This window comes from Narcine bancroftii, chromosome 12 (assembly GCF_036971445.1).
Source record: "Narcine bancroftii isolate sNarBan1 chromosome 12, sNarBan1.hap1, whole genome shotgun sequence".
In the NCBI taxonomy this organism is placed as follows: Eukaryota; Metazoa; Chordata; class Chondrichthyes; order Torpediniformes; family Narcinidae; genus Narcine; species Narcine bancroftii.
Window position 1 is genome coordinate 4,624,187 of NC_091480.1, and position 22,513 is coordinate 4,646,699.

General features: G+C 39.8%; 1 protein-coding gene across 1 annotated transcript in view; it reads right to left on the minus strand.

The window, feature by feature from the left end:
- The window catches only part of LOC138747378 (SEC14-like protein 5), a 74,021-nt gene extending 52,172 nt beyond the window's left edge, over positions 1–21,849 (minus strand). Inside the window, exons 1-2 of the mRNA XM_069906530.1 lie at positions 21,749–21,849; positions 19,503–19,569 (exon numbers count right to left, since the gene is read on the minus strand). Of these exons, the coding sequence (XP_069762631.1) occupies positions 19,503–19,565 (63 nt within the window). The 5' untranslated portion in view covers positions 19,566–19,569; positions 21,749–21,849. The remainder of the gene's footprint in view (positions 1–19,502; positions 19,570–21,748) is intronic.
- Between the last annotated feature and the right edge of the window lie 664 nt (positions 21,850–22,513).

Below are 22,513 nucleotides of genomic sequence, written 5' to 3' on the forward strand. Positions count from 1 at the left end.
CAAATAAATAAAAACCTCAGCCATCTATATAAACTTAATTATTATCCACTAATGAAAAAAATACAGGAAGATTTAGAGCATTGGAAAGACTTACCATTAACACTAATAGGAAGGATAAACTGTATTAAAATGAACATTTTCCCAAGGATACAATACCTATTTCAGGCACTGCCAATACACTTGACAGAAAAATTCTTTAAGGAGTTAAAGAAAATAATAAAGAAATTTTTATGGAAAGGGGGAGGGGGAAACCGAGTATAGCACAAGATAAATTAACAGAATGGTATAGACAAGGAGGCTTACAACTGCCAAATTTTAAAAATTATTATAGTGCCGCACAATTAAGATATCTATCAGATTTTTACCAAACAAAAGAAAAGCCAGATTGGACTAGATTAGAGCAAGACAAAATAGGGTAGAAGATACCTGAACATATATTATATAAATGGGATGAAAAATTGGTAAAACATAGGAATTCTCCAGTATTGCACCATTTGCTTAATATTTGGAAGAAGATTAATGTAAAAAGAAATAAAACAAACTACCAATTATCAAAACTAATACTGACGCAAAATCAGCTAATCCCTTTTACGGTAGATAACATGTCTTTTAGAGAATGGGAGAAAAAAGGGATTAAAAGAATAGAAAATTGTTTTTCGGAGAATAAATTATTATCCTTTGAACAAATGAAGGATAAATATAATATAACTGAAGACACAGTGCTGGCATATTACCAATTGAAATCCTATTTAAAGGATAAATTGGGAAGTAGTCTGAAGTTACCAGAAGGAAGCAATTTTGAATATCTGATTACAGACACAATGAAAATTAAAAAATTTATAACAAACATGTATATCAAATTACAAGAAAAGGAGAATGAGGAAATAAATGATAAAAACTAAACAAAAGTGGGAACAAGATCTAAACATAAAGATAAAAAAGGAAACATGGGAGAGGTTATGTTTAGGAACTATGAGAAATACAATAAATACGAGGTTACGTATGATACAATATAATTGGATACATAGGTTATATATCACTCCTCAAAAGTTAAATAAATGGGATCCAACAGTATCTGACAGATGTTTTCATTGTAAAAAAGAAATAGGAACAACAATTCATGCAATCTGGACTTGTGAAAAGGTGAAAAAATTTTGGGAAGATCTAAACCAGATATTAAATAAAATTACAGAAAGCAATATACCAAAAAACCCAGATATCTTCCTCCAAAGTAACATAAAAAATAAAGAACTTGGACTTGATTTGGAGGGTGTACAAAAAAGATTTGTTAAGATAGCCCTAGCTGTAGCAAAAAAATGTATTATGTCAAACTGGAAATTAGAGGATAATTTGAAAATACAGCAATGGTATATAGAAATGAATAAATGTATTCCATTGGAAAAAATAACATATAATTTAAGAAATAATATAACATTATTTGAACAAATATGGGAGCCGTACATGGAATATAATAGAGAAAACCTACCGGGACATCTATCACCTAAAATGACAAAAGGAAAAGAGAATGGAAAGAATTGACTCAGTGGAAGTTTTTGTTCGTTAATGTTGAGTGACAACATTGTTTAATGGGTTTGATGTATCTTGGACTCAGAGTTTTGAATGGATGGAGGGGGAGGTGGGGGGGGAAGGGGAGGAGGGAGGGGGGGAGAAAACGACACTGTATATATTTGAAAGGAGAAATGTGTATATCTTGAATAATGTGATCTATAGTGTGAAAAATAAAAAAATTTAAAAAAAAGGAAAAAGGACAAACAAATTACATAGAATCCAACAGAGATCAATGAAAACTTCAGGGAATTCTAAGAGCAATTATATCAAACTGAAAACGAAGGGAAAGAAGACAAAATAGATGAATTTCTAACTAAAATTGAACTACCGAAATTACAAAGAGGAGCAAAGTAAATTAATAAAACCATTTGAAATAGAAGAATTACAGGATATATTAAAAAAAACTACCGAACAATAAAACATCAGGAGAGGATGGATTCCCAATAGAATTCTATAAAACATTTAAAGATTTATTAATTCCTCCCCTCCTGGAAGTAATCAACCAGATTGATAAAACACAAAGCATACCAGATTCATGCAAAACAGCAATAATTACAGTAATACCAAAGACAGGGAAAGATCCACTTGCACCAGCGTCATATAGACCAATATCTTTACTTAACACAGATTATAAAATAATAGCTAAACTATTAGCAAACAGATTGGCCGACAATGTACCAAAAATAGTAAATCTAGACCAAACTGGATTTATTAAAAAAACAAACAACAGAGAATATCTGTAAATTTATTAACTTAATTCATGCATTGGAAGGAAATAAAACTCCAACAGTAGCGGTTGCTTTAGACGCAGAGAAGGCCTTTGACAGAGTAGAATGGAATTATTTATTCAAAGTACTACAAAAATTCAGCATACCAGAGAAATATATTAATTAGATTAAAGTATTATATAAGGGGCCATTGGCGAAAGTGACAGTAAATGGATATATATTTCTTTTTTAAATTTTTAATTTTTCACACCATAAACCACATTGACCAAGATACATACATTTTCCTTTTCAAATATATAGTGTTATTTTCTCCCCCCCCTCCTATCCCACCCTGCCTACCTCCCCCCCCAATTCATTTAAAGTACAAAATCTAAGATACATTGAACCAGTCAAACAATGTTGTCATTCAATAAAAATAAACAAGAAATTCCACTGAGTCAATTCTTTTAATTTCCTTCTCCTTTCGGTAATTTAGGTGGTAGATGTCCCCAGTAGGTTTTCTCTATTGTGTTTCATGTATGGCTCCCATATTTGTTCAATTATTTCAATATTATTTCTTAAATTATATGTTATTTTTTCTAATGGAATACATTTATTCATTTCTACATACCATTGTTGTATTCTCAAATTATCTTCCAATTTCCAGGTTGACATAATACATTTTTTTGCTAGGCTAGAGCTATCTTAACAAATCTTTTTTGTACACCATCCAAATCAAGTCCAAATTCTTTGTTTTTTATGTTACTTAGGAGGAAGATCTCTGGGTTTTTTGGTATATTGTTTTCTGTAATTTTATTTAATATCTGGTTTAGATCTTCCCAAAATTTTTCTACTTTCTCACATGTCCAGATTGCATGAATTGTTGTTCCCATTTCTTTTTTACAATAAAAACATCTGTCAGATACTGTTGGGTCCCATTTATTTAACTTTTGAGGAGTAATGTATAGCCTGTGTATCCAGTTATATTGTATCATACGTAACCTCGTATTTATTGTATTTCTCATTGTTCCGGAGCATAACTTCTCCCATGTTTCCTTCTTTATCTTTATATTTAAATCTTGTTCCCATTTTTGTTTAGTTTTACCACTTGTTTCCTCATTCTCCTTTTCTTGCAGTTTAATATACATATTTGTTATAAATCTTTTGATTGTCATTGTATCTGCATCTTGGCGCCTCACAGTTTGGCGGGCAGCAACCTCCTTTGAAGAAGACCGCAGAGCCCACCTCACTGACAAAAGGCAAAGGAGGAAAAACCCAACACCCAACCCCAACCAACCAATTTTCCCCTGCAGCCGCTGCAACCGTGTCTGCCTGTCCCGCATCGGACTTGTCAGCCACAAACGAGCCTGCAGCTGACGTGGACTTTTACCCCCTCCATAAATCTTTGTCCGCGAAGCCAAGCCAAAGAAGAAATATACATATTTGTTATAAATCTTTTGATTGTCATTGTATCTGTAATCATATATTCAAAGTTACTTCCCTCTGGTAACCTCAGACTACTTCCTAATTTGTTCTTCAAGTAGGATCTCAATTGGTAATATCCCAACACTGTATCTTGAGTTATATTATATTTATCCTTCATTTGTTCAAAGGATAATAATCTATTTCCTGAAAAACAATTTTCTGTTCTTTTGATCCCTTTTTTCTCCCATTCTCTAAAGGAAAGGTTATCTATTGTAAAAGGGAGTAACTGATTTTGCATCATTATTAGTTTTGGTAATTTGTAATTTGTTTTATTCCTTTCTACATGAATCTTCTTCCAAATATTGAGCAGATGATGTAATACTGGAGAACTCCTACACTGTACCAATTTTTCATCCCATTTATATAATATCTGTTCAGGTATCTTTTCCCCTATTTTATCTAGTTCTAATCTAGTTCAATCTGGCTTTTCCCTTGTTTGATAAAAATCTGATAGGTATCTTAATGATGCAGCTCTATAATAATTTTTAAAGTTTGGCAATTGTAAGCATCCTTGTTTATACCATTCTGTTAATTTATCTAGTGCTATCCTCGGTTTCCCCCCTTTCCATAAAAATTTCCTTATTATTTTCTTTAACTCCTTGAAGAATTTCTCTGTCAAGTGTATTGGTAATGCCTGAAATAGGTATAGTATCCTTGGGAAAATGTTCATTTTAATACAGTTTATCCTTCCTATTAGTGTTAATGGTAAATCTTTCCAATGCTCTAAATCGCCCTGTAATTTTTGCATTAGTGGATAATAATTGAGTTGATATAGATGGCCGAGATTTTTATTTATTTTTATACCTAGGTATCTTATTGCTTGCATTTGCCATCTGAATGGTGATTCCTTCTTAAATTTTGAGAAATCCGCATTATTCATTGCTTCACTTTTATTTTCGTTAATCTTGTAACCCGACACTTCTCCATATTCCTTCAATTTCTTATATAATTCTTTTATTGATAGTTCTGGTTCTGTTAAGTATACTATAACATCGTCCGCAAATAGACTGATTTTATATTCCTTATCTTTTATTTTTATCCCTTTTATATTATTTTCTGTTCTTATCAATTCTGCTAGTGGTTCTATAGCTAACGCGAACAATAAGGGTGATAGTGGGCATTCCTGCCTTGTTGATCTGCTTAAATTAGATTGCTTTGATATATATCCATTTACTGTGACTTTCGCAAATGGCCCCTGATATAATGCTTTAATCCAATTAATATACTTCTCTGGAAGCTGAATTTTTGCAATACTTTGAATAAATAATTCCACTCTACTCTGTCAAAGGCCTTCTCAGCATCTAAAGCAACTGCTACTGTTGGCGCTTTACTCCCTTCTACTGCATGAATTAAGTTAATAAATTTACAAATATTGTCTGTTGTCCGTCTTTTTTTAATAAATTCAGTTTGGTCTAGATTTACCATTTTAGGTACATAACCTGCTAATCTGTTTGCTAACAGTTTAGCTATTATCTTATAATCTGTGTTAAGTAATGATATTGGTCTATATGACGCTGGTGCGAGTGGATCTTTCCCTTGCTTTGGTAGTACTGTAATTATTGCTGTTTTGCATGAATCTGATAAGCTTTGTGTTTTATCAATCTGGTTGATTACTTCCAGGAGGGGAGGAATTAATAAATCTTTAAATGTTTTATAGAATTCTATTGGGAATCCATCCTCTCCTGGTGTTTTATTATTTGGTACAAGAGTAAAAATTAAAACAAAGTAAAAATAAAGGTGAGAAGAAAATGGCAGCGAAGAGAGAAAAGTCGAAAACAACGGGAAGAAGAGAAGATGAAAGAACGTCGGAAGAAGGTTAAGGCCTTACCTGTCCGAGGAGGCCCGCCGCGGAGAGAGAAGCCCGCTCCCTCAGGTCAGTGGATGTCACGGGCTCGGGACTACAAAAATGGCTTGTAGAGCCGAGTAAAAGTGCGCAAACGCGCTTGCGCGAGCAGTCACGCATGCGCGATGCACATGAGAAAAAACACACTGACGGGAGGGGGGAACAGCTGCGGAGTCGATCTCCACAGCTGAGAGAGACACCTGCAACACAGCAACAGGTGCAGAACATGAAAAATAACGACAACAAGAAAGAAGAGTGTAAAAAGAAAACAAGGAAACAACAGATGGTCAACCCAGAGGGAGAAGAAGAAGAACGGAAAGAAATGGAAGAAGAAGAGAAAGGCAAGACAATGGATATATCTTTTTTTAAAGAGTATATGGAATCAGTGAAAGAATGGCAATTACAAGAATTAAATGAGATAAAAAGAAGAATTAAGAATGCAGAAGAAAAAATGATTAGGGATGATCATGTCAGATATTGGAAAAAGAGTGGACAAGGTGGAAGAACGAGAAACAGCCTTAGAAATGGAAGGAGATAACTTAAAGAAATTAGAAGAATCTGATAAAAAAGTTAAAGAGACACATGAGCTGTTAGCTCAGAAGATAGATATAATGGAAAACTGTAATAGAAGAAATAATATATAGATAGTGGGCCTTAAGGAAGATGAAGGCGGCAAGAATATGAGAGAATGTATAAAAGATTGGATCCCCAGGGTCCTAGGAAGACCAGAATTATAGGAAGAAATGGAAATAGAGAGGGCACATAGAACATTAGCCCCGAAACCACAACCGCAGCAAAAAGCAAGATACATTTTAGTAAAATTTTTAAGATATACAACAAGAGAAAATATATTGGAGAAAGCAACGAAGAAAATAAGAGAAGACAAAAAACCACTGGAATACAAAGGTCAAAAAAATTTTTTCTATCCAGACATAAGTTTTGAACTCCTGAAGAAGAGGAAGGAGTTCATACAGCAAAAACGATCTTATGGAAAAAAGGATATAAATTTATGTTAAAGTACCCAGCGGTACTTAAAATAGTTATCCCAGGGCAACAAAACAGACTATTCTCGGATCCAGAGGAAGCACGAAAATTTGCAGAACAACTACAAAACAAGTAGAGAGATGAAGACATGTAATGAGAGTAAAAATGACCACGAACTATATGTATGTGTGTGTGTGTGTGTGTATGTGTATACATGAGTGTATCCGTATTTAGAGGAAAATATATGGAGTATAGATAAGAATTAATAAGGGAATGAAAGGGAATAGAGGGAATAAGGAGGGAATTAAAAGAGTGACCTTTGTTATATATGAAAATTGAAATCTTTTCCGGGGGGGGCTGGGTGGGGAGCAGTTACGGTCACTGCAAAATCAGTTGACGCTTGCGAGTGAATTCGCAAATCCAAATGGAGAGGGGAGATGTGGTTGCCCGGCAAGGGATAAAGGGCAACTCAGGAGGGGGAGAGGAGAATGGAGTTAAAGAAGTTTTAAGTAGGAAAATAAGGAAAATGTTTGATGTTTTAGAAATGTTGCCTTATAAAGTGTTCAAAAGAAGAAAGCAGAAATGGATAAGAAGGAAAGATGATGATGGAGAAACGGAAAGGGGAGATAAACAAAGTATGAAATGACTACGTTGAACTATACGACTTTAAATATTAACGGAATACATAACAAAATCAAAAAGAAGAAACTTCTAAATTTACTGAAAAAAGAAAAAATTAATATAGCATTTGTGCAAGAAACACATTTAACTGAATTGGAGCACAAGAAATTAAAGAGAGATTGGTTAGGACATGTAACAGCAGCGTCGTATAATTCAAAAGCAAGAGGAGTAGCTATATTAATTAGTAAAAATGTACCAATTAAAATAGAAGAGTAAATAATAGATCCAGTAGGGAGATATGTAATGATAAAATGTCAGATATATTCGGAGTTTTGGAATCTATTCAATGTATATTCACCTAACGAAGAAGATCAAAAGTTTATGCAAGATATTTTTTTTGAGGATAGCAGATATGCAAGGGAACATAGGAGGGGATTTCAACCTTAATTTGGATTCAAATATGGCTAAAACTGGGGAAAAAAAATTAACAGAAAGAACAAAGTAACCAAATTTATAATTAAATCGATGCAAGAAATGCAACTTTTGGATATATGGAGGAAACAACACCCAAAGGAAAAGGAATATTCATATTATTCGGATAGACATAAAACATACTAAAGAATAGACCTATTTCTGTTATCAGCTCGTATGCAAGATAGAGTAAGAAAAACAGAACATAAAGCTAGAATATTATCGGACCATTCACGCTTGATACTGACAATAGAGTTAGAGGACATCCCTCCAAGAATGTATAGATGGAGATTAAACTCCATGCTTCTTAAAAGGCAGGATTTTAGAGAATTAATTGAAAGACAAATTAAAATGTAGTTTGAAAGAAATGTAGAATCAGTGAAAGATAAGTTTATACTATGGGACGCAATGAAAGCTTTCATTAGAGGGCAAATAATAAATTATGTAACCAAGATGAAGAAGGACTACAATCAGGAAACAGAGCAGTTGGAAAGGGAAATAGTAAATATAGAAAAAGAATTAGCAATGAAGGAAGATACATCTAAAAGAAGAGAATTGGCAGATAAAAAAATAAAATATGAAACACTACAAACATATAAGGTGGAGAAGAACATAATGAAGATAAAACAGAAATATTATGAACTAGGGGAAAAAACGCACAAAAATCTAGCATGGCAGCTTAAGACAGAACAAGCTAAGAAAATGGTATTGGCATCAAGGAAAAAAGACAAACAAATCACATATAATCCAACGGAGATTAATGAAAACTTTAGAGAATTCTATGAACAATTATACCAAAATGAAATCGAAGGGAAAGAAGGCAAAATAGATGAATTTTTAACTAAAATTGAACTACCAAAATTACAAATAGAGGAACAAAATAAATTAACATAACCATTTGAAATAGTAGAAATACAAGAGATAATAAAAAAACTACTGAATAATAAAACACCAGGAGAGGATAGATTCCCAATAGAATTCTATAAAGCATTTAAAGATTTATTAAGTCCACCCCTCCTGGAAGTAATTAACCAGGAGTAACCACATTACTCCTCAAAAGTTAAATAAATGGGACCCAACAGTATCTGACAGATGTTTTCGTTGTAAAAAAGAAATGGGAACAACAATTCATGCAATCTGGACATGTGAGAAAGTAGAAAAATTTTGGGAAGATCTAAACCAGATATTAAATAAAATTACAGAAAAAATGCTGGGCAGAAAATACCACCCAACATCCATATACCCCTTGTGTGGAAAAAGAAGGAAATAATATGGGTCATTATATACAGATTCCTAATTCCACTCCTTTCCCTCTTAACGGTTGGAATGGTGTGAATGGTGTGAAAAATTAAAAATTAAAAAAAAAACATCTTCAACATCTCTGTTCTTGTTTGGGTCTACAGAGTAGGGAAGTGTGGTGCGTAGTCTACATCCCATCAGAAGCTCAGTGAGTGACATGGCATGTTCAAGTGGTGAAACTCTAACTCAATAGAGCTAGATAAGGATCTAAGCCACTGTCTTGTGCTTTCTTGCTGGCATAAAGGCAGTTACCCCCTCCATAAATCTTCGTCCGCGAAGCCAAGCCAAAGAAAGAAAAAAAAGAAAGAAAGGAAGTGTCAGTATGTTGGGTTGAATTGCTTCCATCAAGATCTGACTCCAGGGAGAGGTAGCTCTTGGCGTCTTGTGGTAATTTAAGATTTACTATTGTTATTGAATCTTAAGGAATACTTGATTTTTCTTCTGGGCACTCTCCAACCAGATGGAATTACTTGAGCACTGTTTAACTATGTAGCCCCTTTCTCTGCTTTACTGTTTGAATGTGGATGCAAAAGACTTGAAATCACATGTCAAAAATCATACTCTTCTATAAAGTTCTGGAATTCTCTACAGCTGTAGCATGGTCCACTGTAGACAATTTGAGGAATTCCATGTCTTGGAAAGATCAATTTCATATATTTAATCTCACAAGCAGCAGACATGTCAGGAAGCAGCACAATCTCTGGATAGTTCGATAGCTAATCAATAACCAGCAAGTAATTCCATCTATGTGGAACAGATCAGACCCAACTTTCTGCCATGGTTCTGCTGTGTCAGTTATGATCATGGGTTCCTTTGTCTGCTTTGCATAATGTTTCAAACAGGTCTCACAGCTTGAAACCATCCTGTCAATGCCAGCATTTTTCCCTGGCCAATAAGCAACAGTTCTGTTCTGGCCATCCTCTTGAATTTTTCCATTCCAAGGTGCCCCTCGTGTACTCTTTTCAGCATCTCTTGTCACAGTGTTTGAGCTGTACAGGATTTGCATGGAAGTATGGCTTTATTTTCATTACCCTGATATTGTGCTCTCAGATCTTTGCCCCTGTGTCCAGCTTGAAAGGAATATCTGTTCCATTTGCTTGCAATGACAGAGTCTACTAATTCTGCTCAACTCTGTTCACGCTTGGCTGATCATTGTCTGTTGGTTTATAATTTTCTGCACTACCATGTCCATGAAGAGTGCACCACTGAGAGCAGTTTCTTCTATAGTGTGTGTTATATAGAGAATTTAGGTTATAATGACTTAAGTTAAAATGTGATGATTAAACAGGGAAGCCAGAACGGACAGGGAGTTTACTAGCAGTCAAGGACAAAAGGATCTGCTGAATATGTTTTTTTTAACCTATCTTTTCATGGTCATAGTGAGAGACATGCAGGAGACAAAGGATTGATAAGAAGGGTGAGAAACAGAATTTAGTGTATGTAGAGTTCACAGCGTACGTAACGAACGTGATAATTAAAAATGCAGTTATACTTAGAATGCTTTTGTAATACTAACCAATTAAAACAGTATTAATAAGAAGGGGAAGGGCAAACAATAAGGGTATAAAAATCAATGCACTGTATGTATCGGGGCTTAACTGGTGAGAAACCAGTTGAGTCCAACTCTGCAGACTTGTAAATAAAGCTTGTCGTGTCATCAGTTTTAAAGAGACTCATGTGTGAGAAGTTTTATTTCTGACAAATGGGGGCTCGTCCGGGATCTACACTCCGGCCGTGAGGGGAGGCGAGAAGAGGGACATCGGAGGCGGTGCACCCCGCTGAGTTCAGCGGCTCCTAGTCCCTTGCTCGTCGCTTCGGGCGGCTTGAGCGAGTGGTATCCGGACAAGGTGACACGACAAGACGGAGAGGAGAAGGGTGACGGTTCAATCCCCGGGAAGACACCGGTAAGTGACGACTTACGATTGTGGTGTGGGGATTGGGTAACAGGTGTAACGGGATACACCTGTTTGGATAAAAACCTAACGTAATAGATCAGGTATAGATCTTTTGTTGTAGCGTGAGGACCCTGTCGCGGGACTCTAGGATAGACCCCAGGGAAACCTCGGCGGTAACCGAAGGAGGGACAGCACCTCCGACGAAGTGCCGAGAAGAGAGGGGTCAACCCCAGGAAAACCTCAGCGGTAACCGAAGGAGGGACAGTACCTCCGACGAGGCGTCTGAGAAGAAGGGAGTAGGGTCCAGAACGAGAGGGTCCTCAGCAACGATAAACAGATCTAGGTGGGAAAATGGGAGGATCAAAATCTAAGGGCTCATCTGAAAATTCAGGACAATTCCTGGGAGTACCCCTTGACAGCCCTTTGGGGAGAATGTTTGAAAATTGGGATAGTAAAAGATATCGGGACAAAAACAAGAAAAAGATGGTCCAATATTGTCTCCTTTGGTCAAAACAACCTATTAAAGGTTCCTCGGTCTGGTGGCCGAAATTTGAATCTGATGAGGATTGGGTTAGACAAGCATTAAACATATATGTAAATTCGAGACCAAAGGTGAATCAAGAAGAGTCAGCATATGCATTTTGTTGGGTTCCCTGGCCAGGATCCTTAACAGAATGTTTTAAATTGAGGGTAGCGGGAGAAAAGAAATGGGAACCTCTGGACAACCTTCCCCCTCCTTATATTCCCTCGGTGCCTACTGCGCCCGAGGAGAGCTTATTACCGGAGGGGAAAGTTGATGAATCTGATTGCCCCGAAGGGGGCCGGGAAAAAACGGATGAATTAAGGGAGTCGGACCCTAAACTTCCACCGGTAAACCGACCCTGGACAAGATCCCAGACTGGTCCAGGACCATCAAAGTTTTCAATAAGCCTAAATCCCCTGAGAGAAGTTCCTATGGGAGGACCGGGAGGGGGAACGGGATATGTGAATGTTCCCCTAACTAGTACAGAGGTGCGGGGATTTAAGAAAGAAATGAAAAAGTTATTAGAAGATCCTATAGGACTGGCTGAACAGCTTGACCAATTCCTGGGACCAAATACATATACGTGGGAAGAGATGCAGGCAATAATGGGAACATTATTCTCACCCCAGGAGAGGCAAATGATTCGACGGGCTGCCCTCCTCATGTGGGAATATGAACAACCTGGGGACCCCAGACCCCATGAACAAAAATATCCCTTAAATGAACCCAGGTGGGACAAACGAACACCCGAGGGATTGGCAAGTATGAGACAATATAGAGAGTGGACAATTAAAGGGATACGGGAGGCTGTGCCAAAGGGTCACAATTTTACCAAGGCATTTGGGAACCACCAGGGGAAAGACGAGTCCCCTACTGATTTTTTGGAGAGGGTGAGAAAGAATGTCCAACAGTATGCTGGCGTGGACCCTAGTACACCAATGGGTGAACAGCTTATTCGAATTGAATTCGTTTCCAAATCATGGCAGGACATTAGAAAGAAACTAGAAAAGGAGGAGGACTGGAGCGAAAAACCCCTAAGTGACCTGTTAAAAAAGGCACAAAAAGTATATGTGCAGAGAGAAGAAGAAGATCAAAAGAGGGCGACAAAGGTTATGGTACAGACTATCCGACAGATGAATGCTGAATCCAGAGGGGAAAGAAAACAAAACCTTCCTCTAAACAATCCAAGATATCCAAGAGAGGGAAGACCCCGGAGGTTCGTTAAGTGCTATTACTGCAATGAGGAAGGATACTTTAAGAGGGAATGCCCCCGATACAAGAGGGAATTGCGTGCCCTCGAACTTATGGAAGAAGATTAGGGGTGTCAGGGGTTCCAAATGTTAGGGACCAAATATAAGAGGGAACCCCTGGTAAAACTAAAAATTGGTCCCAAGGGAGAAGAGGTGGTGTTTATGGTGGACACAGGAGCGGAACGAAGTAGTGTAATAACTGTGCCAATCGGAACTGAGCCTGTAAAAAGTAATTTGACAATTTCTGGGATAGAAGGGGCTCCCAGAATGGTATCAATAATTCCCCAAGTAACAGTGAAACTGGAAGAAAGAGAAGGGGTACAAGGCCTCTTGTTATTACCGTCGGCTGGATTTAACCTCCTAGGAAGGGACTTACAGGCTCTCCTAGGTTTGGGTGCTCTCCCTGTGGACGGAGAAGTGCGAGTCCACCTCTGCGCTTTAAAGGAAGAGGATGAACGGCAGATTGACGAGAGAGTCTGGTATAAGGAGGGAAATCGAGGAGGTCTGGACATCCCACCTTTACATGTCACATTAATACCAGGTCATCAGCCGGTAAGGAAACGTCAGTATCCTATTTCTTTGGAAGGGAGGAAAGGGCTACAGCCGGTAATTGAGACTTTAATACGAGACGGACTATTAGAAGAATGCATGTCACCTTATAACACCCCTATACTCCCAGTGAAAAAGTCAGATGGATCCTATCGCCTAGTTCAGGATCTAAGAAGTTTGAATGCTATTGTTCAGACCCGCCACCCAGTGGTGCCTAATCCCTATACTATTATGAGTCGGATACCCCCAGACCATGAGTGGTTTAGTGTTATCGACTTGAAGGATGCCTTCTGGACGTGTCCATTAGAAGAGGAAAGTAGAGATATGTTTGCGTTTGAATGGGAAAATCCATGGACAGGTAGACGGAGACAGTTTCGGTGGACTGTATTGCCCCAAGGGTTCACTGAATCTCCAAACCTGTTTGGACAAATGCTAGAACAAATCCTGGTGGACTATCCACAATCTGATGATTCCCAACTAATGCAGTATGTGGACGATTTACTATTATCAGGACTCAAGGAACAAGAAATGAGGGGAGATACCATTAGACTCTTGAATTATCTGGGGAAAAAGGGTCTACGGGTGTCCAGGAACAAGTTACAGTTTGTTGAGAGAACTGTGATATATCTGGGACACCAGATAAGTAAAGGACAGAAACGGATTACCCCTGAACGGATTGCGGGAATCACTAGAATGCCATTACCCCGTAATAAGAAGGAAATAAGACAATTCCTGGGACTCTTAGGTTACTGTAGGTTATGGATAGAGGACTACTCAGCTTTGGTGAAGTTTATGTATGAAAAACTGACAAATGAAAATGAATATCCATTGAAATGGACCCAGGAGGAGGAGGGATGGTTCGAGGACTTGAAGCATCGCCTGACACGAGCCCCAGTACTCACTCTGCCCTCTTTAAAACAGCCCTTCCAGCTATTTGTCACTCATAACCAAGGAACAGCTGTGGAAGTTTTAACACAGGAAAAAGGCGGTCAGCGACACCCAGTGGCTTTCCTTTCCAAAATGATGGACCCAGTGTCTCGCGGATGGCCGACGTGTATCCAGGGAGTAGCGGCTGCTGCTCTGTTGGTAGAGGAAGCACGTAAACTTACTTTTGGAGGAAAGATGACTGTGTACACCTCCCATTCTGTGAGTGTTTTATTAACACAAACTGCCCATCGATGGCTGACTGATTCTCGCATATTAAAGTATGAAACCATTTTAATGGTTGGAGAAGATTTACAGTTTGCAAAAATTAATAGCTGCAACCCAGCTCAGTTTTTATACGGCAGTGAAACAGAGAGAGAGGTGGAGCACGACTGTGTCGAGTTGACAGATCTTCAGACCAAGACCCGAGAAGACCTTTGCGATACTCCGCTGGGAGAAGGATATGAATTCTACATTGACGGCTCCGCCAGATGTGTTGACGGAATGAGAAGAAATGGGTATGCTATAATAGAAGGAAATACTTGGAAAGTAGTAGAATCCACGAGACTACCCGGAAGCTGGTCAGCACAATCCTGTGAACTATATGCCTTGCAGAGAGCCCTCAGAATACTGGCAAAGAAAATTGGAACGATTTACACAGATTCCAAATACGCATACGGGGTAGTGCATACCTTTGGTAAGATCTGGAAGGAGCGTGGTCTAATTACATCAAGAGGAAAGGAATTGGCACACGAACAGATGATTACTCTGACTTTAGAAGCCTTGACATTACCCCAGGAAATAGCAGTGGTCTACATACCAAGCCATCAGAGGGGAGATAACCCGACAGCAATTGGAAACAGACTGGCTGATGAAGAAGCCAAAAGAGCAGCCATGCAACAAGAAGTCCGTTTGCTGACCTTAATCCCAATAAGGCAAGGCATAAAGAAAGCTCCCATTTTCACTGCTAAGGAAGAAAAGGACATGGATCAGCTGGGCGCAAGCCAGTTGCCTGATGGAACATGGAAGACACCAGATGGAAGAATGGTTCTAAATAAAGAAATAACTCGCAATATTTTAAAACACCTGCATCATCAGAGCCACTGGGGCACCCAAGCCTTATGTGACACAGTGCTTCGAGAATATGTGTGTAAGGGAATCTACACCTTGGCCCAACAGGAGGTGCAGAATTGTTACCTATGCACAAAAATTAATAAGAAGGTAATGAGGACAGGGACCATGGGAGGTCAACCATTAGCCATACGCCCTTTTCAACGTATCCAAATCGACTTCACAGAGTTACCTCAAGTCCAAAGATGGAAATATCTGTTGGTGATAATAGATCATTTTACCCGATGGGTGGAAGCCTTCCCAACAATAAATACTACAGCCTCTACAGTAGCTCGCCTCCTCCTAGAGCAGATAATCCCCAGATATGGTATAATGGATTCTATAGACTCAGACAGGGGTCCACATTTTTCTTCAAAAATCCAGCAATTGATTTGTAATGCATTACAGGTCTCTTGGAAATTACATACCCCTTGGCATCCACAAAGCTCAGGGAGGGTTGAACGTATGAATGGAACACTAAAAATGCAATTGACAAAGTTAATGGTGGAAACTAAAATGCCTTGGATAAAGTGTCTGCCCCTGGCTTTATTGAGAATTCGTACTGCCCCACGAAAAGATGTAGGGCTGTCCCCTTATGAAATGATGTTTGGGCTTCCCTTCTGGAGTACAGTTGAGGGGTGTCCCACCTTGGGGGAAGGGGATATATTTGTTAGGAACTATTTACAGGCACTGTCACGCTCTCTTGCAGATTTACGAAAGAGAGGACTATTGGCACAAACACCGCCTCTAGACTTTTCTTTACACAAAGTGGAACCAGGAGACTGGATTCTCATCAAGACCTGGAAGACTGAGAAACTCCAGCCCCAGTGGGAAGGTCCATACCAAGTTCTCTTAACTACAGAAGCTGCAGCACGAACAAGAGAGAAGGGGTGGACACACGCATCCAGATTTAAGGGACCTGTAGAGGCGCCTCAGGACCCTGATACGAACTCAGATTGGACTTGTGTTCCTGGAGAAAAACCTCTTACCTTACGATTTCGCAAAAAGACTTAATTCACAATGTTATTGTTATGTTCTTTAATTTTTCTTAGTTTGCCTATATCTTTATCAGGTGTGAAATGTAAGAAATGCAGAGACACAGTGGTCCTGTTTCAGGACCACATTTGGGGAAGAAAGGAAGGTAATTTCATTTCCCATACCTCAGTTCCTGAGAAATGCTGGGCAGAAAATACCACCGAACATCCATATACCCCTTGTGTGGAAAAAGAAGGAAATAATATGGGTCATTATATACAGATTCCTAATACCACTCCTTTCCCTCTTAACGGTTGGAATGGTGTGAATGGTGTGAAAAATTAAAAATTAAAAAAAAAACATCTTCAACATCTCTGTTCTTGTTTGGGTCTACAGAGTAGGGAAGTGTGGTGCGTAGTCTACATCCCATCAGAAGCTCAGTGAGTGACATGGCATGTTCAAGTGGTGAAACTCTAACTCAATAGAGCTAGATAAGGATCTAAGCCACTGTCTTGTGCTTTCTTGCTGGCATAAAGGCAGTTACCCCCTCCATAAATCTTCGTCCGCGAAGCCAAGCCAAAGAAAGAAAAAAAAGAAAGAAAGGCAGTGTCAGTATGTTGGGTTGAATTGCTTCCATCAAGATCTGACTCCAGGGAGAGGTAGCTCTTGGCGTCTTGTGGTAATTTAAGATTTACTATTGTTAGTGAATCTTAAGGAATACTTGATTTTTCTTCTGGGCACTCTCCAACCAGATGGAATTACTTGAGCACTGTTTAACTATGTAGCCCCTTTCTCTGCTTTACTGTTTGAATGTGGATGCAAAAGACTTGAAATCACATGTCAAAAATCATACTCTTCTATAAAGTTCTGGAATTCTCTACAGCTGTAGCATGGTCCACTGTAGACAATTTGAGGAATTCCATGTCTTGGAAAGATCAATTTCATATATTTAATCTCACAAGCAGCAGACATGTCAGGAAGCAGCACAATCTCTGGATAGTTCGATAGCTAATCAATAACCAGCAAGTAATTCCATCTATGTGGAACAGATCAGACCCAACTTTCTGCCATGGTTCTGCTGTGTCAGTTATGATCATGGGTTCCTTTGTCTGCTTTGCATAATGTTTCAAACAGGTCTCACAGCTTGAAACCATCCTGTCAATGCCAGCATTTTTCCCTGGCCAATAAGCAACAGTTCTGTTCTGGCCATCCTCTTGAATTTTTCCATTCCAAGGTGCCCCTCGTGTACTCTTTTCAGCATCTCTTGTCACAGTGTTTGAGCTGTACAGGATTTGCATGGAAGTATGGCTTTATTTTCATTACCCTGATATTGTGCTCTCAGATCTTTGCCCCTGTGTCCAGCTTGAAAGGAATATCTGTTCCATTTGCTTGCAATGACAGAGTCTACTAATTCTGCTCAACTCTGTTCACGCTTGGCTGATCATTGTCTGTTGGTTTATAATTTTCTGCACTACCATGTCCATGAAGAGTGCACCACTGAGAGCAGTTTCTTCTATAGTGTGTACATTTTCACTTCTGTTTTTCCCTTTGGAAAAACATTGGTTTGTGTCATGATTGTACTCTTTGTATTTATTACTGACTTTCCCACAGACAGGGCATTGTTTTGGTGCATGTTGAGCGCCACATCATTTACAATTGAATGTGTTCTCCGCCTTTTTGATTCCTATGTCCCATTTTTTTGTTTATGTGTGTATACTGTGGCTATGAGTATGCCTTCATTTTTACTGGCTTTTGGACTTTCACCAAACCTTTTCATGTGCTGCAGAGCTATTTAACTGGGGTGACATATCTTCACAGCTCCAGCTAAGGTAAGCTCTGCCTCTCACAGTAACCTTCTCTCACTTTCTTATCATTAGACCCGAATACAAATTGATTATAGATCATTAAATCTTGCAGCGGTCCGAAATTGCATGTTCTTTCTTTTAATTTCATCCATTAAAAAAGTATCAAAGCTCTCTCCCTGCAGCTGCATGCGCAAGCAAAACAAGTACCTCTTGAATGTTTCATTTTTCTTTGGTGAACAGTGTTCATCAAACTTGCCCTGGTCAGCTGCCTTAGCAAAAACAAATGTGTTGAAAACCTCTAATGCTCGAGGTCCCACCAAAGTAAGTAGCAGTGCAATCTTCCATGCATCAGGTTTGCTATCAAGTCCAATGGCTTACAGGTACAGCCTAAATCATCTTTTACACAATCTTCACTCATGGTCAACATTTCCAGTCCAATTTACAGCATAAGGAACCTTTGCACTCTCCATGTTTTGTTGCTATTGACTGATTCTCACTCTGCACACTCCTGGTGTTTCTTCCAATCATGGTGCCATGTGATGGTCAGTTTGTTGTAATAAAGAAATTGATTATTTTATAACAACTATACTTTATTAGTTATAGTACTTCGTGGAGGCATCCATGAATCTACTCCTAGCTGCAACACACATCTCTGACTCCCTATAGTGGTCAGGATTATCACTAGCACTCTATCATGACACGGTTGACCATTCTCTCTCCCACACAGATGCTGCTCAATCCACTGAGTTCTTCCAGCAGATGGTTTCTTATCCTGCCCGATAGACCTCGAGGTAACTGCTGGGTCTGAGAGTTTGATTTTCAAATATTAGCTGGCATAAAGGCGGTGTCAGTCTGTTGGGTTGAATTGCTTCCATCAAGATCTGACTCCAGGGAGAGGTAGCTCTTGGCGTCTTGTGGTAATTTAATATCTACTATTGTTAGTGAATCTTAAGGAATACTTGATTTTTCTTCTGGGCACTCTCCAACCAGATGCAATTATATTGACTTCCCTGGTTTCTGCTAGTTCACTCCCTGTTCTCCCTCCCTTCTTTACCCCTCTGATTTCTTTCCTCCTGCTCTCCACCGCTTTCCCTCTCCATTCACAGAGCCATCCCTCCTCCCCTTATCCACCTGCCTGTGGGACTGTGATTCTCCCCCTGACCATCCCCACCCCACCTCCATTCTGTCTACACTTTTTCATACTTTTATGAAGGGCTCAAGCCCGAGACATTGGTTATGTATCTTTATTTTTGCTCTATAGATGATAGTAACCTGCTGAGTTTCTTTAGCATTGTTTTAATCCACCAGGGCGTCTGCACACTTTTGTATTTTACTTATGTACCTGTGTGGCCACAGCAAGCATTTCAGTGGATCTGTACATTGTACATGCATATAACAATAAATTCTCATCTCACACCATTTTAACTTAGACAAACATGGGTGAAGCGATGTGGGTCAGGAGACACTCAGTGAAAGGAAGTCGTCAACTCACCACCATCACCATCTCAAATGCGTACTTGTACACCCGCACTGGGGACTGGTATTTCTGCACCATCTCTCTGCAAGTTCAAACAAATCCAACATCATTTCATGAAGAACCCTTGCACATTTCCACTCTATCTGTCAGAACACAGCAAGCCCCCTCTAAATGCAACATTACCATCAGCAGATAATCTGGTTAAGAAGTGATGATAGCCCTAGCCGTAGCAAAAAAATGTATTATGTCAACCTGGAAATTAGAAGATAATTTGAAAATACAACAATGGTATATAGAAATGAATAAATGTATCCCATTAGAAAAAATAACATATAGTTTAAGAAATAATATTGAAATATTCGAAGAAGTATGGGAGCCTTACATTAAATACAATAGCGAAAACCTACCGGGAACAAACATTACCTAAGTTGATGGAAGGAGAAGAAAAGAAAAGAATGGACTCAGTAGAATTTCTGGTGTATTTTTGTTGAATGACATTGTCTGACTGGCTTAATGCAACCTAGATTGTATACCTAAAATGGATGAGGGGGGGGGGTGGAGGGTGGCTTGGGAGGAGGGAGGGGGGGGAGAAAAAGTCACTGTATATGTGCGAAAAAGAAAAAGTGTATATCATGGCTAACGTGATTTATGGTGTGAAAAATAAAAAATTTAAAAAAAAATAGAGAAAAAAAAAGAAGTGATGACAGATTGCCTTGGTGACTGAGGAGAATTTTACATCCATCTCAGTAGACAGTGAATGTTAAGTCATGAATATACAATGTCATGGAGTTTGACAACACAGGAACAGGCCCTTTGGCCCAACTTGTCTATGCTGACCAAGTTGACTCACCCAAGCCTGCATTCAGCCCCTTTCCCTCCAAACCTTTCCCATCCACATACCTGTCCAAATATCTTGCAATTGTCCCACTTCAACCATGCCTCTAACAGTTTGTTCCACACACCCACCAGCCTGTGTGAAAAGTTTCCCTTCTCACAATGAATCTGTGCCCTCCAGTTTGGTTCTTCTACCCTGAGAAAAAGACCATGATCATTTGCCTTATCCATGCAAATCTATTATTTTAGAAGATTTTTGCAAGGTCACACTTTGACCTTCTACTTCCAAGGAAAAGCCCTTGTTAACACTCTCCTGAATCCTTTCTGTACCTTTTCCAACTTAATGACACCTTTCTGTACACAACAGAACTGCACATGGTTACTTCAAGTGAGGTCTGAACAACATCTTGCACTCTAACTTTCCAGAGCAACTTGCCGTGTGGTATGTTGTCAAAGGCCTTGCTAAGGTCCATGAGCCAATATTTAGTGCCTTGCCCTCAGTCATTTTCCTGGTCACTTCTCTTTGGAGTCTGCCTTACCTTATCTGCTAAAGCACCTCATTTCGCTGTTTTGTCCTCTTGATTTCCCTTGAGGTTACTCCTACAATCCCAATATTCCTCTCACTGGTTCTCAACCTTTTTCTTTCCACTCACATCCCAATTTAAGTAATCCCTATGTCATCAGTGCTCTGTAATTAGTAAGTGATTAGTTAAAGAGGGCTGTGGGTGGGGCGGGAGGGAAGGTTGAGAATCACTGCTCTGGACCCAATTGTTACAGAAATATTTTGCTTGAGAGAAATTGTCATTGGCCCATTTCCTTTGGAGTTCTGAAACCGTGTACATAACGAGTCAATTAGGTACGATTAAAGCAGTGGTTTTCAAACTTTTTCTTTCCACCCACATACCACTTTAAACAATCCCTTTCAAGTCACAGAGCTCCGATGTGTAAGTGGAAAGTGAAAGATTGAGAACCACTGCCAAGGGATTCACTTGATTCCAGCTCCTGCTACCTGCTTCTTTGACCTCGACCTGCTGCCCCTGAATTCTCTCCATTGCACCTTCAGACCCTTCCGACATTCTCGTGCTAACATCCCCCTACCTCTCTGCAGGCTTGCTTTCGTGCGCACTCTGGCAGTCCTCTCGTGCCTGCGCCCACGAGGCCAGGCCTGCCTCCCTGAGACCATGCAGCCAAATCTCCGACGAACGACTGTTGCATTCAACACCCCAACACCCTCCAAACAATGAAACCACTCTCTCCCCCTCCCTCAAACCAGAACCCCCTACACCGCAAGCTCCCCCTCGCACCCTTCCCAAACACTACAATCCCTCTACCCTTCCTCCCTCTAACGATGGAGCCCCTTTTCCTTCCTCACTCGAACCTCCCCCCCCCCCCCACTTCCCCGGTCAGAGACCGCCCACTGACGGTACCTGGAGTTAAGCGGGTGAGAGGAGGGGACTGACAACCCCGGGGCAGAAGGTATTCGAGAAGCCGCCAAGGCAACGAGGAACCCCGGATGGCAGGAGGACACAACGAGTGAAGTTTAACCGGGAACCGTACTGGGGTTGGGGCTTGAGCGCCGGCCCCCAGTCTGGTCACGTGCGGAGCAAAGTGATCGGACCGGGGCAGCTGAGCCAACCTGGCGCCGCAACGAAAGTGGGATTGGCTGAGCGACCCCACCCGGTCCCCGCCCCCGACAACCGCAGCCCCAGGCAGCCCTGACCGGTCCCCGGGAGCCGCAGCCCCGACAGTTGGGGAAAGATTCCTCCAACCCCGGCCAGAGTATATCCGTTTCTATGTATTTTCCCCTCTACCTGTGCCATTTCATTTACACCACTGGAGACGGGAAGAATGTCACATTGTAATGTGTTGTAAGACAACAAACTCGACCTCAGGTAAACTTGAAAAGACCCACAGGCGAGAACGGGACATAGTCCCTTTCCAAATAAATCCTTTCCCCAAATCCCCGACCTGCAGCGCTGGAAACGGGCAGCAACTCAGTTCCTCCCTCCGCCAACGCTGCAGGACCTGGAATGTGAACCTTATTGCCTTGCTGCAGTTTCCCAGGTACATAAAATACACTGCATACAATTTGTATCATTAATATGAGAAGGTAAAATAATAAATCTAAAAGAGAGTAAAACAAAATATATTCACAGGTGGTTGGTTAGTTTCCATTCCCTCCCCCGTCTCAA